This window comes from Ascidiella aspersa, chromosome 1, assembly GCF_963924565.1.
Source record: "Ascidiella aspersa chromosome 1, kaAscAspe10.2, whole genome shotgun sequence".
In the NCBI taxonomy this organism is placed as follows: Eukaryota; Metazoa; Chordata; class Ascidiacea; order Phlebobranchia; family Ascidiidae; genus Ascidiella; species Ascidiella aspersa.
The window spans coordinates 19,814,014-19,829,785 of NC_139447.1; the positions used below are offsets into that span (position 1 = coordinate 19,814,014).

Sequence of the window (15,772 nt, forward strand, 5' to 3'; positions counted from 1 at the left end):
TGTTTAGAAAGCAGTGTGCGAAGGAAAGTGTTGATGACATGCGATCCAAGTCCACCACAACTACAGTGGTTCAGAAGCGTTCTAGAGCACGTAGTTTGGTATGTTTTCATATTGACTCCTCTTCACTAAATTGAATCCACATTTGTGAACTGTAACCTGTTTGGCTATCAATTTAATAAATGCTGTTTTTTTTATTCTGGGTAGCATTAAAGGGGTGGTTTATTAGCTAAGTGTTAAAGATTTGTTTATTGAGCGATTTAAAGTTAAAAAAATAAGGTTTTAATTTTTTCGATTGCCAATCACTCGGAAAAAGTATAAGTCATTAAAATATTTACTGGGCATTTTTGTGTTGCACGATATATGTTTACCCTACATTTTAAAGAAGCGTATCCTTAGTTGATGTGCTTTGGGAACAAGTTGTAGCATATATAGTACAGCAGCATACGCGCATCAATGGCGCCACGCCTTTTACCAACCTTTAATATGCCACTTTTACTTGGCTGTTTCTGTGTTTTAAAACAACAAAAACTATATTACTCCAAGGTTACCAGGACAATTGTTTTACGTCTTTATGGTCTTGTGAAGTGCTGTAGATTTTATTTCAAACGAGAAACCCTGTCCGACATTCGTTTGTGAAACACTTCCTAACATATTTCACGTAGTGTGTAGTATTACCTTGTTGTAAAGTGACGAGGTCAGTCAAACAGACCACCAAAGTTTCATGTACTCGTTTGTTTTTATAACATCGTACATTAGTGACGTCATGGCAGTAAAGGCGACAATTAAAGTGGTGCTTATTGTGACGTGCTTGTCTACACAGGACCAGGCGCCACCCATCCGCCGTTACACTAAACCTAACTTGTTTCTTTGATTGGCGTGTGTGATGCGCTTTTGGAGATTCTGGACAGTTGACACTGTTTGTATTTTTCCAGTCGAGTTTCAGGTTTCACTTGAGTCTCATAAGCGCAAAATCTTTTCATTAGATAAAAAGACGTTAACTAAAGTCGTGAAAAACCTTTGATTGCTTTTTGTGGCTATTATTGTTGATAACCACTATCATACATCGTGTATTGGTGTTCGAAGTTGCCGTGGCACTGCGACCCTATACCAACGATCACCATCTATACTTTTTTATCGCCCATTTTTATTTGCGCCCAACAAGGATAGATAGATGCTGTGAAGGCGCCAACACAGGACTCTAAATTAAACTATATATATAAGATTAAAAATAAATCAACTTCGATTTTAAAAGGTCCACTAAGTATTTTGACAAGCCCGAACGGTTATATTTAGGTGTAACGCCAAGTAGTGGAGATAAACCAATGTTAGTTTTTTCATAGTTATTCACCGACTTCAAATGTATCTACCGCAGCAAATTTTAAGAAAGATTTTAACCAAACAGCATTGAAGTGTCAGCCAAAAATAAAACAATGCCAACAGTCGCTTTATTCCTGTGTTTTTACATATGACAAACCATTCCCTTTGAATGACGTAAATGTCGTTTAAGTATTATTGCGTAAACTAATTTGGAGAGCAGAACTTCTATACTGCATGTTTACATTATGCTTTACCAGTATACTCGTGGCAAGAAACCAACCGACTTGCAATGGGGTTAAAAGCGATCCATATTGATCGTCTAGAAAACATATTAGCTTATTTAATTTATAACACCAAAAATAAATCACTGGTTGGACGCATTCTAGATGTTTAAAACTACGTTTAAAGCAGAAAATGGCAAATAAATGCTTTGCCCATAATGCAAATAAATCAGTGAAAAGACCCAAACAAGGATTTATTCCAATCTAGCACTTAACTACCCTAGAAACGACTTTTAATGTTGTTATCAAGAAGTGTACCCACATCTGTTGTATAGAGCTTTTTACTTTAAGGTTGAGTTTAAATACATAGAATTAAATAATTAACGGTCATGCCCAAAATGTGGACTGGATGGGGATTCTGTTTGCTCAAATCGATGTAAGAAAACTATGCCTATGTATTATCATGGACAAAATGCCACAAACAAATCTTATAAAAAATATTATTGTATTACGTCAACAAACTCCAAAGTTTAACAAAATCAATAAAAATTTTATATATTTAACAAAAAATATTTTTACTAATAGATGACTAAAATTGCCCTAAAATAAAAATCGCATCAATTTATGCAAACCGAATATTTGAAAAAGAAGATATCTCCTCGCCCTAATGCACGTTAGTGACGACAATGACTTCGAATGGTAGCAAAACAGTATAGACTTTCTTGTCTCAGTCAAAATCAGTCACTATAGGTTCAATTTATTTTCCAAGTTTGTTTTGGAACCGAACAAATTGGTGCAAAAAAGTTTTTTTTTGAAAGATCCATTTTCACAAAATGTCTGTCCTATAGGCACATAGATTGTTATTATTTTAAAAAGTACTCAATTTCGATCATAGATTGTTGTGTGTTTGCTACTTTGAAGTACTCTTATATTGAGTATATTAAAAAAAACAATCACGCACGATAGTCGCCATTCCTGTTAAATACACATACGACATTGGCATGGGCATATCGAGGATGTACCAGGGTTTCATTATTAAATTTGAACAGCTACAACATGGGTTCTTAACCTGGGAACGAGATAAAAATTCGGGGGTACGCGAGCAAGTTAATTTTACTAGAACTGTTACGATTTTCCGCATCAGCGATTAAAAACAAATCCTTGCGTATACGTTTATGTGAGATAAAAGTTAAAGCTCACTAAGCGCACCATTTAAAACCATCATGCTGCACGTCTTTATGACTTGCTGAAAGACATCAACAACACTGTTATTGAAATGGGTATGTCAGGAGCAAACTATTAAATATTTTCACCATAACTAACGTTTTATTTGAGACACTTTTCTAACCCTTGTAGTCATTATTGTTTGTTTCGTAACATTACTCGAGCACAACTAGTAACTGTTTTGAATTTCAGTTTATCTATCGCCAAGCTGACGGTGCGGTGTGCAGGGTTCTTTAGAAAATTCCGCATTTATTACGTTAATAGCCCGAAAAATTCAAAGTTTACGCAGATATTTTTTATTCTTCTTTTATACCATCATGTTGTTTTGTGTACTATTTTAATTTAAACGTTTTCTTTTAGAAATCCCGCCTGGGTACCCATATTGAGGCGGAACAAAAACAACGTTCGGGCGACAAATAACTTCGAACTTTACCAGCGACAAATAGTTATATTTAAACCCTTCGACTAATAATTGTTGTTTTCTGTACTGCCACTGTCGTATCTCAAACTTGTTTTGCTTGACTATGTGAATCTGAATGACTAAGAATTATTTAATTTTGTTTGGCAACATTAAATGATTTTCTAATTGTAATGGTGAGGACCGGAGAAATACCTTGGTTTTTACGTTTTATGTTTCCCGTTTTGTCGGATTTATATATAATATTACTACCGTTAGTATCGAACATCGAACTTCGTGTAATATGACAGTTGCCAGTTGGTGTGGTTTTATTTTGGACATCTTTGTTGTCAGGATGTTTATTGGGCAGCTAGATTGTTGTTATTATTATTATTCTGCTTATATGTTATATTGCTGCATAGTTTCGCATATATTGTCTCGAAAACGTTTTTTTGTCTTTTCATTTCAAACATGCCATAGTGGGATCACTAATCCCACAAATTACGGTATTAAAATCCCTTTCCCTTATAATGATCTCCATTTGTATTTTAGGTTTTACAGAACGGCATTACGCTTTATGTTTATCGAAGCATTTTTCGTAATAAATTGGATAACACATTGTTCCTTTAATGCTTTTAAGTGTCAGAAAGCCTGGCACCGCAGTAATGTTGCGAAACACTGATCTAAAATCACCCAGTTAAAATATTAGCAGCCATACATTATTATAAAACTGTTCGGTCAACTTATAGGCCCTGCCGAAAACCCTGTTCGGCTGTATAGATTTTTATTGGTCCTGCAACATGCAAGAAAACCTAAAATCATTCCTGGCTAAACAAAAACTAGATTGAGCAGCGCGCACCCTAATTAAGGTCAGCAGATGTAATGTTGTATAAAATTATGCATTTCGCCTTCAAATGTAGTTGATAGATAATTTCGCGCGTTTAACAATTAGATGTGACAATTCACTGTCTTAAACTTTTGTTTGAGAACACAAATTTCATTCTGATAACAACGACGCTTTTATTAAAAACAAAAATCAAATAATATACCGCGACAGTGAAGAAGAAAATAGATAATCAAATAAAAAATATGTACACTAATGTAAGACGAATATCGCAATACCATTTATCAAAGTAATGTTTGCTTTTAAAGACATTGACATTTGCGTCAAATTAACTGTTGCCGAAATCGACAATGCTGGTCGAAAAAGTTTTTGACAGGAATTTATTTTGAAAGTTAAGATTGTCTATCTTTTCACGACCTTAAGCAAACATAAGTCGTCCTTCAGTCGTTGATTTGTGGAATGTGATATGTTATTATCGTAGCATCTAATCGGCGCCAATATGACTAGGTAGTGGGTTTGTTCGTTTTATGGATACAAATACCGGCGTGCGAACAAAATATATTATATTAACGACCCTTGTCTTGCAACAAACGTAATTAAAGTTGCTCTTTTTTCAATTACCATTGTCACCGTTCGACATGCTAACAGTGATATGGCTAATCGGTACAGTGAGAGTACCGAGGGTACTTAACAATGTAAGAGCACTACAAGAAGCGTGAGAATAATTCTCAACTTTGTTTAAACATCGAATTGACTTGTTTACCTTGTTTTTACCGTGCTATTTCAAAAATTTAAAGCAAACGTTAAATATTTGGATTTAGAAAATGAAAATATTCATTTACTGAATAATGTAATACAATTTATCGCAATACCGCTTTAGTTTTAAGCGAATTGTTATGTCAGCACGGCGTACAGGTTCCGGAAGGTTTGCTGGAGTATGCTCCACTTCAACTTCTTCCATGTGCCGCCCGCACTCGCAAATAAAATTACGTTAATTACCGAAGCATTGCGCCTAACCGCTCAACCCAAGCATCTTCAAGTGGAACGCGTCTCGCTAAAATCTAATCTGACTAGCGATTTGAAATCGTGCCCGATGTCGCCGTTGTCGAATTGGTGACGCGTGCTGAGACTACACTTGAAAGGCCGGGATGGTGAATTGGCGTCGGTGGTTGCAATTTTTCAAGTTCAGGAACGGAGATACACATACAGCCCTTAATTCGCTTGATCATTATCTTCTTGTACCGTCGCTTTCTGCCTTTTTTGGGCTTTCGTTTGCGTTTCCTACATCGCAGACGTACGCTCACCCATTCCTCGCTTTTCGGTTTGCAGAAAGAACAAGATTTAAAATAATCTGGTTCCACTTGTGTCATTTGCGACCCGTCGATCTCCAGATCTTTCGGGATGTAAAACGAATTGCACTGTCCGTAACAAAACTGATTAATAAATTCCCCTTTGCACCCATTTCTTGTTTTAATATGTTGTCGTACAGGTCGAGATTTACACCAATCACTCTTCAAAAACTTCCTCTCCGTCAGAGTCTTTGCGCGTTTGCTAGTTTTTAACACGCTAAGATCGTTTTGACTATCCGCATCTGGTGTATTTCGCGGGCTTGTCGTCTCTGAATTACCGCCATTTTGCACGTTTGTTCCCGAACTTTTACTTGGAGAAGGAATATTCGATCTTTGTGGGCGATTGCGCTTCGCTGAAGTTGGTTGAACAATCACCATAAGAAACAAGCAGGCGAGAAGCAAAATAAAAGAACATTTTTTGCCAGTTTGAAGCACTTTTACCCAGACGCTGTAGCATGGTTCTAACGATTTCATTTTACTTCAACAACTACGATTAAAACATTTAATACAATTTATTAGGTGCGTACGAATATTAGTTATTTAATTAGCGACATGTAAGATAAAATACAATAAAGTTCGGTCTGACCTTCGGCCTAGTTAACATGTCGAGTCATGTAGCCCTTAAGACCAAACAACTCGAGTCGCCAAAAACTGACCTGGTGGCACAAGCTAGATTCAGTAGTAACCGAAGCCTTCTCAGGCATGCGACAATCGGTTTTCAACTGACAGGCGACTTCAAGACCTCGAAACTCTGTCGCCAGTGGAGCCAGCTGAAACCAGTGAAGCAACGAAAACGGCCTAACCGAGCTTTCAACTACTACAACAATACGTTTCGAATTAGGATTTTACAAGACCACTTAATCGATGGAACTGCGTCCTGAAGAAAGATGCAAATGAAATTGCATTTAATCTACCAACATGTGCCACCGAAGTTTCTGACATTGACATGTGGCATTTTGGAGTCATAGCAACAGCCAACTACAGTCGGCATAGAATAACTACTTTTTATTAAGTGCTTAAACACTAGGCTCGTTCTACACCTACAAACGAACTCTTTTTAATTAAATGAATACCAATTCATCTTGTATTGCTACACACAATAAGAAATTTTACCGCACCGCAATTGTACCGGCTAGTCTGTTTTGATCTACAACACTGCAGAGATGTTAATAAAATATTTTTGCATAATCTTGTAGGATCATTACATCCGTATCAAGAGTCATCGTGTTCCAAACTAACTTTTTTCTTTACAAGAAACGCTTCTTAAAATGCTTACAGATTTTACTTTCAACGCTGTTGTACACCAAGAGTGTGCCTTTTTCAACGTGATGGTTACTTAACCGTGTTTCACGTTGCTTCGTTAGGACTACAACGATTTATTTCAAAGTTTCTTTTTTACTTCGTTTTTCCTCAAGCTTAAAATTTAACCTACCAAGTTCGGAATAAAATAGTAAATCGTATATAACTGAAAAATACCTTTAATGAAATATTAAAAACTAGGAAACACAACTAAAAAGAGAATATTAATGATACGCCTATATTATTTCAGCAATGCCATTATTGTTAAATCCGTGGATGTGGGCCAAAACGTTAATTGTGTGTGCTAGGTGACAAGTAATTTTAACAAATTAAGGATAATTTTGGACGTCACGTCTTACTCTATCAAATTTACCATTTTCCAACGTTGCATGTTGATATTTTTCTCTTTACTTCCACCCAGCGGTACTTATCCAAGTGTAAAAGGCCAGACACAATTTGTTTATGTTTTATGTCGGTTTAAACATTTTAAGCAAACAACCAATGAGACCTTTATAAGCACCAATTTCTGCAGAGGAATTATGTAAAAACACAAATAAGCAACTGTCGAACGAAAATTTTCTTGTTTGGGGTTAAGGGTAGGTCTTGGTATCGTTAGAATTGAGGTTAGGGTTGGAATTGCCGGCTGAGTTAGTGACGGATTAGCGGGTTAGATAAGAGGATATTATACATCTTCATCTTGCTGTTTAGGTAATATTTTTATATACTGTATTTAGGCTTCCTTCCATCGCGCTTGTTACTGCGTATTGTTTTTTTAAACAACTATCTATTTTGTAGTGTTTTTTTTACAATAAATGTACTTATAATAATGTTATCTTAATATTACTCTGGGTTTGTTTTACATATAATTCAGTGTCGTTTTACAAAGGTGATTGAACATAGTCTTGATCCCTAGACCAGTGCTCTTCCACTGGGGTACACGCAAGGCCAGATTAAGGATGTCCCTACTGTAGGCCTAAGGTTGTTTGAAGGGTCTAATTTTGCAAACGAAGCTACAAAAAGTAATAAAAACACATAAATGAAAACTTGAAATTATTTACTGCAAAATAACACAAACATAACATAAAAACAAGTAATAATTGTAATTAAGTGTCATAGACTCACAGTGCATGACAATGTAGCCTATATTTAAAATTACATTTTCCTTGCATTACAGGTATAGCATACGTATAGATTGGTTCCCACTAGATGCGTTTTGCCTCTAGCGTTAGCGTCGTCTAGTTCACTTTTAAAGCGTTGCCAGCGTTAACGGCAAATTTCCTAAATCCTAACCGAAAGCGTCAAAGTTAAAATATTCCAACTTCCACAACCGAAAGCGTTTTTTAAAAACTTTTACGTTAACGCCAGAAGCGTCTAGTGTGAACCAACCTTATGAATGATGTCATCGACATTCAACCTTTAACAACATCACTCTCTATGATTAAAAGGTACTCAAACCATAAGACTGAAAAAGAACAACATCAACATCGGACTAAAACACAGTTCAGAATAATATAGTCTAATACCTAAAAGTCGTAGTACCGGTACCGTCTAAAATTGGAAAGTCCAAAACCCGTAGGAATAAGACCTAAATGCCTAAAATCATGCCTAAACAACACTTAACCTAACCTCAAACCCCATCCTTTCCCCTAATAATTTTAACCCCTATCCATTAACACCACCAATAACCCCAAAGAGGGCCAAACATCCCATACAAAAACAGCGGCGCCCTAACGGCACAGGTCAAACTATGTCATCCAAACTTCCTCACCAAAACGTCCTATGTCAGACCTACATCCCCCGATCGACCCATACCCTCTACATACAGTTTCAGGCGTTATTTTGGCCATTTAGGCCTTATTCTAGTGAATTTAGGACGTATTTCGACAGATTTAGGTCTTATTGACATTTTTTTATCTTATTCTGTACTGGACAGTAATCTGCGTATTTGGCTTTATTATGTGTTGGTCTTGATAGGCCAACTATGGATTTATAGATGTTTCTTCTGTAGGCATTGTTGCTTTTTAGGTTTTATTGTGTGTTTCCCCTTTTTGATAGCACAGAACGTAGATAGTACTTAACGCGCTTGCAGCATATATGAAACGATTTTTATCTCACACATAAGGCCCATATTCATTCGATCCAGTCATTCGTTTTTAGCCTAAGCAAAAACTGTACTGCACTGGTACTGGATCTATATCACCAACAGCCTTGCAAAAATGTAACCTTAAAAAAATTGAGGGCCCAATTTTCCCAGGGCCGAGACTATAGCCTTAGTAGCTTAGTGGTTAATCCGGCCCTGGGTAAACGGTGAACCCCAGGGTGTACCAAAATATGCATGCACCAGAACAAGAGGGTGCATGACAAATTTTTTAAGCATTGGCTTTTGAACCATTAATCCACAAATGGTTTTCGCAATTTAACTTAAATTTGTACCATAAGTAGCTTAGCAGGAAATTGGTTATTTTGTTAAACCTATATTAAAATTACCTTACCGCGAGCCAAACAATAACTAAACATCATAAAACAAGTAACGACACGCTAATACAAAAATATGCAGTTTTCGGTTGAACTAGTGCACGAACAGTCGAACATGGTATTGATTTTAAGTCTAATCGTGCGAAGCACATAGAAATTTAGTTTACTGGTAAAACTCTCAGTTACAAAGGGACGTGGGAGGTGGCACATGGCTGGATAAAAAGATTACACTGGTCAACAGCAAATTTTAAACGGAGATGTGATAGATTGATTCTTAATGTGTTTTCGGCGCTGATTCTAAAAATGCTCTAATTTTTTTCTAGCACATCAGATTTTTTAAATATTCGCATTTTAATTTTTTCTATGTATTGTTGTATTATTAAAATAGGCAAACTGCGCACTGTGACATAATCCAACTATAATGTGACTCACACACCATTTTATCTGTTTTTTACTGGCATCTCTAAAAAAGCAATGTAGTGTAGTAAAACTGAAAAGGTATCAACAATTTTTTGTAATTAAGTAGCCAGATGTAAAAACAGCATCCGAGCTTAGTATACAGTACATGTTGTTTAAGTTCTCGTAGTACTACAGCAGAAAAAATCAAAATGACGAAATGTTCGGTAATGCCAGACTTTAATCAGTAATGTTGTTGCATATGCTTTTCAAATTTGAGTGACCAAGCAATGAAGCACTTCAGGTTTCATTAAGTTTGACAATTGTACTTAAGCTGTTAGATTCAGCAAGGAGACCTATACCACATAATGCCCAAATGCATGTTTCACTTCCGGAAGTCTTGAATTCTGTCTGATAAAGTTGAAGACTGAATAGAGTTAATAAGAACCAAAACGAAAGTATAAAACCAATTGTGTTTTCCAGACAGATTTAAACAGCATTTGAAACTGTAGATGCGTGTTTTTTTCAAAAGAAAAGTCAGAACTGCTTGTATTAGGATTAAAATAAATCCACTTGCTTGAGATTGATGTAGTACAGCGGTTCTCAACCAGTGGGCCATAAGAACATTTGAGGAAGGCCACAGACCAATTTAAAAAAGCTAGATTTAGTTTCATTTGTGTCACTATATTTCATTTTACAGGAATAACGACTTTGGGAGGAATTAAAACGGAATGTAAATTTATTGTTCAGCCACAAGTATCTCACTAATGCACGGTTGAATGAATAATCTGTTCTGCTGTGTTTTGTTCTAAACCTATTTTACAGTTTTTATTTCTTAAAACTATACGGCCACAGAATTTTTTGGCAACTTAAATGGGCCACAAAAGAAAAGTTAGACAACCTACATGCTGCGAGTTGCACTACTATACGACTACAAGCCTATAAGAGAACCGTAAGTAGCTGATATCACAAACGTTACGCCCCTTAAAATTTTCTTGCTCGAGGAATAGAAAAGTGATGTTCTATGCTTAGCAGTTCTCTACCAAAAAGTTTTCGCTACTAAGCTAAGCAAAACAGAAGTAATCTTGATGGAACAAAATATTATTCTAAAGGATGCACATTGCAAAAAGGTGGAATTACGCGCTTGGCTAACATTTGGTGACAGTGTTCTAACTTTTTAGAAGATGCAAATTGCATTCTTTTCCGTTCGGTGTTAATGATCTGCTTAGCTTATATAGATGGGTTATGCATATGTCACTTCAAGTGCATTTTCTGCACACGTAGTTGAACTTCTTTCCAGAAAACCTAAGCAATAAAACCCGTCACCAAGGATTTTAGGAGGGGGGAATAGTTGAAAATTCCATCATGGAAGTTCTATGGTGATAACTTGAGTTATGTGTATAAAAAAGTTATGTCAGACGTTGTACGGGCCATGTAACACAGCTGTGAGTTGTTTCCAATGCGATTTTTCGTAAAATTTAAATTTGAGGATATTTTAAAATTGTGATGTGCTAGAGCAGTGGTCGGCAACCGCCGAGGAGTTTGCTTCCGGTCCGTAGCAGGGTTGCCAAATTAAAGTTTTGATTTAAACCCGAACTGTACGTAAACACCTTGAAAAAAAGTCAAAAACAATTAAATGTATCTTTATTATTACTAAATTTCGTTCAAATATGCTCCATGGTTGATTGGTATGATCAAAAATCACAATTAGTAACAAGTTCTCGTGAGGTTCAAAACAACTAGTGTGCTGTGGCCAAATTCATGCAAACAATGTCCCATTATAATAAAATAATTTATTGTTTTGATATTTCAGCAGGAAAAGTTTCGAAAAAATGTATGCTTTCTAATTAGTTTTAGCAAGTTTAAGCATCTATAGCAGTGATTCTCAACCGCGGCTCTCAACTGAACATTTTGCGGCTCTCTAACCGAGTGAAAAATTAGTTAGAAGTAGCAGAATTGCAACAAAGTAAGTAAGAGAAATCAAGAATTAATGAATTGTATCAGCAAAGATACCGAGTACGAAGTACTAATGTTACTGGGTACTTCCATCCGGCTCTTTAAAATAATTTTGTGGTTTGTTACGTCACAATATATTTAGTCCTGATCGACAAGCTATGGCAAACAGTGTTAATTAATTAGCCTAGGCTAGCGTAATGTATATTTGTTGTTTTCTTGTTGCTTTCTTAATGTTTTTTGATTATATGCCTACTGTTGTTTTTTATGCGGCTCTTTGCAAACCTCTAAAAAAGGTTGAGAATCACTGATCTATAGTTTTAGCCTCTATAAAAATGACAGAAAAAGGCCAAAAGGCCTGATGATTTTTCTGACATCAACCCCGTTTAAAATATGCCAGATTTTTTTAATTTGTTGTCAAAAAAGCCAATCTGGCATTCTTGTACGTATGTCTATTTTATACTTTTTAGGTGTTGCTCTGTGCTTCGTACTTTTTTATATTGCCATTATTTTATATTTTTAAGTCAAAATGTCATGTAGGGTCTGGTCAAAAAGGAATCAAAATACAATTTTATATACGGTAATACAACGTGTAACTTATTTTAAAAGAATGCTTTAAAAACCCTTATTTTGACAAGCTGGTAAGAGTAGGAATAGGTAATAACGGTATACAAGCAGTGGTCGGATTCAGTCGGTTCTACAGAACCGATCGACTCACAAAATTTTATGAGATCATCCAACCGGTTAGCATTACTGTCAATGGATTTTTGCATCTTATCTGATAGACTGATACACCGATTTTTGAGATCCAAGTAGCTCACGTGTTTTTATTCAAAATGTGCGATGGTCAAGTTCGCTCGTAACAGTTATACATGGTGGTAATTTTTATAGTTTTAGTAATTTTCCTTTTGTGATTGTTTGTCTAAAATTTGAATTTTTGCGTAATAAGTACAACTCATAAGACGACTGCTGCTTTATTTTGCTATTGCACTGTCTTCTATTTATCTTCGTAAAACGAAGTTCTGCCGTATATATAAAAAATAATTAGTTTATTTGCCGAATAATATGACTTTTGATAACAGAACCAGCCGAAAAATATGACATTTGTGATAGAACTGGCTGACAAAATTTGAATTCCACCACTGTATACAAGTGTAATTTAAGAGAAAGCGTAAAGGCATAAAAGTTTTATTGAAATGGGCCGCGGGCTGGGTTAAATTGCTTAGCAGGTCGGCCGCCCGCGGGTATCATTAAGTTCAATAATTCCCAGATGGGAACATCTCTTTGCGCATTAAAAAAAGTTGTAAATAAATTTCCGTAACTAAACATTTGTTTTTTTAAGGCCGGTTTTTAGTTTTAAACCGATCCGCATTGCAAAAAAGTTTGCCGACCCCTGTGCTAGAGAAAACCTAAAAGTATCTTGGAAATCAGCGCGAAAAATACATCTAAGATGATTAGATGAAATACTCGCATTCTGGTTTAGAAAAAAAAGTGAAAATTTGTTGACCAGTGTAATAATCATATTAATGATTATTAAATGGCATTAAGTTACTTTTGGCAAATAAATTGTCAGAGCCTATAACTCCACAGCTGTTTTGCCGCGCAGAAACCATAAAACGTACAAGTGAAACGCCAAAACATACGTTAGTAATGCGAACTTGTAGTAGTTTCTGGCGTAAAATTGGCTTTCTAATGTAAGATTGTTGGTTGTTGTTGCGTTTCACCGTTTTATACGCTGCAAATTTTGTATATTTAAAGCAGGGATCGGGAACCTACGGCCCGCGGGCCGGATCCGCCAATGTAATTCGTCTGGCTCGCCGCCTCTTTGACAAACTATAGACACGAGATTTCAAATACTTATTTTTTTAACAAACGTTTCATTTTAACAACGTTAGTGCTAAAAATTTTCGTGCTTCGCGCGACTGATCTTTCTACCTCCGGTTTGTTTACGTTTTGATGCTGTCTTTTGAAATATATCAGCGCTTTCTTACCGTTGCGCCGTGGAAGGCTGCGAAGTGCGCAGACAAACGGAAAACGTATTCAAAAATATTGGACATATATTTTTTAACATTTTTTCATTCTTTATTTTCGGCAATGTAATAAGAACTTAATTTAAAAGAAATGCGGGTATATCAATCGGGCCCGCTTGGCTCGCCAGGTGCAGCCTTACTTAAAAACACTAACAAACACTGAACTATATTTACTATTGAGGTTATCGCGTTTCCTCCAAATAGTTTTATTGCACTTTTCATTTGTAGTACGGATGACGACGTGTTGTCTCAAATTTTAAACCAAACAAATTTTCGCGCTTTGCGCCAACATTTTACTGCCTCCTTAAATGTAATTAAACACGTTTTTAAGTGCAAAAAAAGATCCGAGGCCCGCCTAATTCACAGAACTTGTTCTCAAATTTTAATTACATAATTCTTAGTTAACATCTTTCTAAGTTTGGTTTTGGGCCGCGACTAGAAAAAGGTTCCCGACCCCTGATTTAAAGTATTGGTGTAGAAAGTTGACTTTTTTCTGGTACCGGTAATAACATAACCTTGTAAAATAATGTTTGCTATGTATATTACGAATTAATCTTTTATGTTGAGCTAACGACAAAACCGGATTGCTATGAAACTGTATGTTGAATCGTCAGCCGTTTTACTGCAGTAGTGCAAAGTAGTTTGCATCACTGTGTTTAAACCGGCACGCAATCATTTTGTATGCAAATTATTTGTCCTGTTACCTACATGCTCTAATTTTTAGAATTATGCACCTACGCCAATAATTTAGTTCAATTTATACACATGCTCACTAAAATTCCTATATTGAATGTATTTTAGACAATCTAAAACATAACCGACAGCTCATCGAAATGAAAGTATAATGTTAGACAATGATTAATATAAAACTTTACTGTAAAGCATGATGAGGGGTTCGATACGAAATAATATGGAGCCCAAGAGGGCACTAGTGTAAAACAGGTTGGGAAACACCGGGTTAGAACAACAAGTTATATTAAATCTTTCCAAAGTTTGCTGCGTTTCCAAAATATATGGACACAAGAGATACAAATTAAATAAATAAATACACTATATTACCAAATATTTAAGTTGATGTGATTTTTCGCATGATTTAAGCTTTGCGTAAATATAATTTATTAGGAAGTATTTCGGAAACTTTTTAGATGGATTGCAACCAACTCATTAAAAAGTATAAATTGGAAGAACTTTAAGAGCCTATAATTGAACCCAACAACAAAGTATATACCGGTATTGCATTTATCTAATTAGCTTTTTCTACACTGCTGAATAAAGTTGTAAAAAACTTGTTTAGGGAAATAAGTGGGCACCTATATCAAGAAACGTTTACACATAACAACTGTTACCCAGAAAACTTGCCACGATTTGCATAACATCCCTTGGGCCCTATACCTAGTATAATAACAATACTTTTAAAAGTAGAATACAGAAAGGAGTGGAAACATAGCTAACTTGAGATCAAAATCCTCGAAAAAATGTATCCATCGATTCTCTCAAATATAGCCTATATACTTTGTTTTAGCAACTAAAGTTATTTCTACACACTTATATAACCTGCTTGCGGGGTGTTCAATAATTTTAGCGGTCACCAAAGCCAAAAAATCCTAGGAACAAATATAGTATTTTTTCATATTTTTTTTTAACTCATTTGAACATTGGAGGTGGCTCTTTGGTTTAGGTGGCAAGTTTAAATAAAGTTTTTCGCTGTTGTGGTTCTAAGGTTATATATTGTAAGAGGTTATATGCCCCTTACAAAATCATCGACGCCCGCCCCCAATAATATTGGTAGGCCTAATGATATTTTATGGATTTCAAGCGTATGGTTATTTTTCCTTCCCATTTGGTATAAACTTTGAAAACTATTGTTGTATGTTAATACTCCAAGTATAGTAGGCCTAAAATATGTCCTCTTTTCTTAAAGTGAATGGTCCTCCGAGGACGCTCAAAAATGCCCAAATGTCTTCTCTTTTTCATCTTTTTCGCATTTCAATTTAGTTGCGTATACTTTCAACAAGACATTTAGGCGAGACGCTACGGTATGGTAGGCTATGTTCTTATTTCTTACAGAAGCTTTGTCTATAGTTAGCAGGGGTCCGCAAATACTTTTTGGCGCGAACAAAAATTACTAGTAGGCTACCGAGGTCTCGCAACCCAAATACTTGAGTTGTTTTTAATAAAATAGCTTTGCTAACAAAAACACACAGTAACTCATTGTGTTTCTATTTATTAAGACATATCCATGTTATGCGTTATGTACATGTTAAAAG

At 35.7% G+C, this 15,772-nt stretch overlaps 2 protein-coding genes across 2 annotated transcripts in view; one reads left to right on the plus strand and one right to left on the minus strand.

The window, feature by feature from the left end:
- The window catches only part of LOC146168191 (uncharacterized), a 77,589-nt gene extending 73,807 nt beyond the window's left edge, over window positions 1–3,782 (plus strand). The window contains exons 22-23 of the mRNA XM_083390678.1: window positions 8–98; window positions 3,123–3,782. Coding sequence (XP_083246804.1) covers window positions 8–98; window positions 3,123–3,182 — 151 coding nt within the window. The 3' untranslated portion in view covers window positions 3,183–3,782. The remainder of the gene's footprint in view (window positions 1–7; window positions 99–3,122) is intronic.
- Window positions 3,783–4,166: 384 nt separating this feature from the next.
- LOC146168193 (gremlin-2-like) lies at window positions 4,167–6,553 on the minus strand. The gene has a single exon (XM_083388888.1). It carries the CDS (start codon window positions 5,824–5,826, stop codon window positions 5,074–5,076), a length of 753 nt encoding a protein of 250 aa, XP_083245014.1. The 5' UTR covers window positions 5,827–6,553; the 3' UTR covers window positions 4,167–5,073.
- Window positions 6,554–15,772: the final 9,219 nt, after the last annotated feature.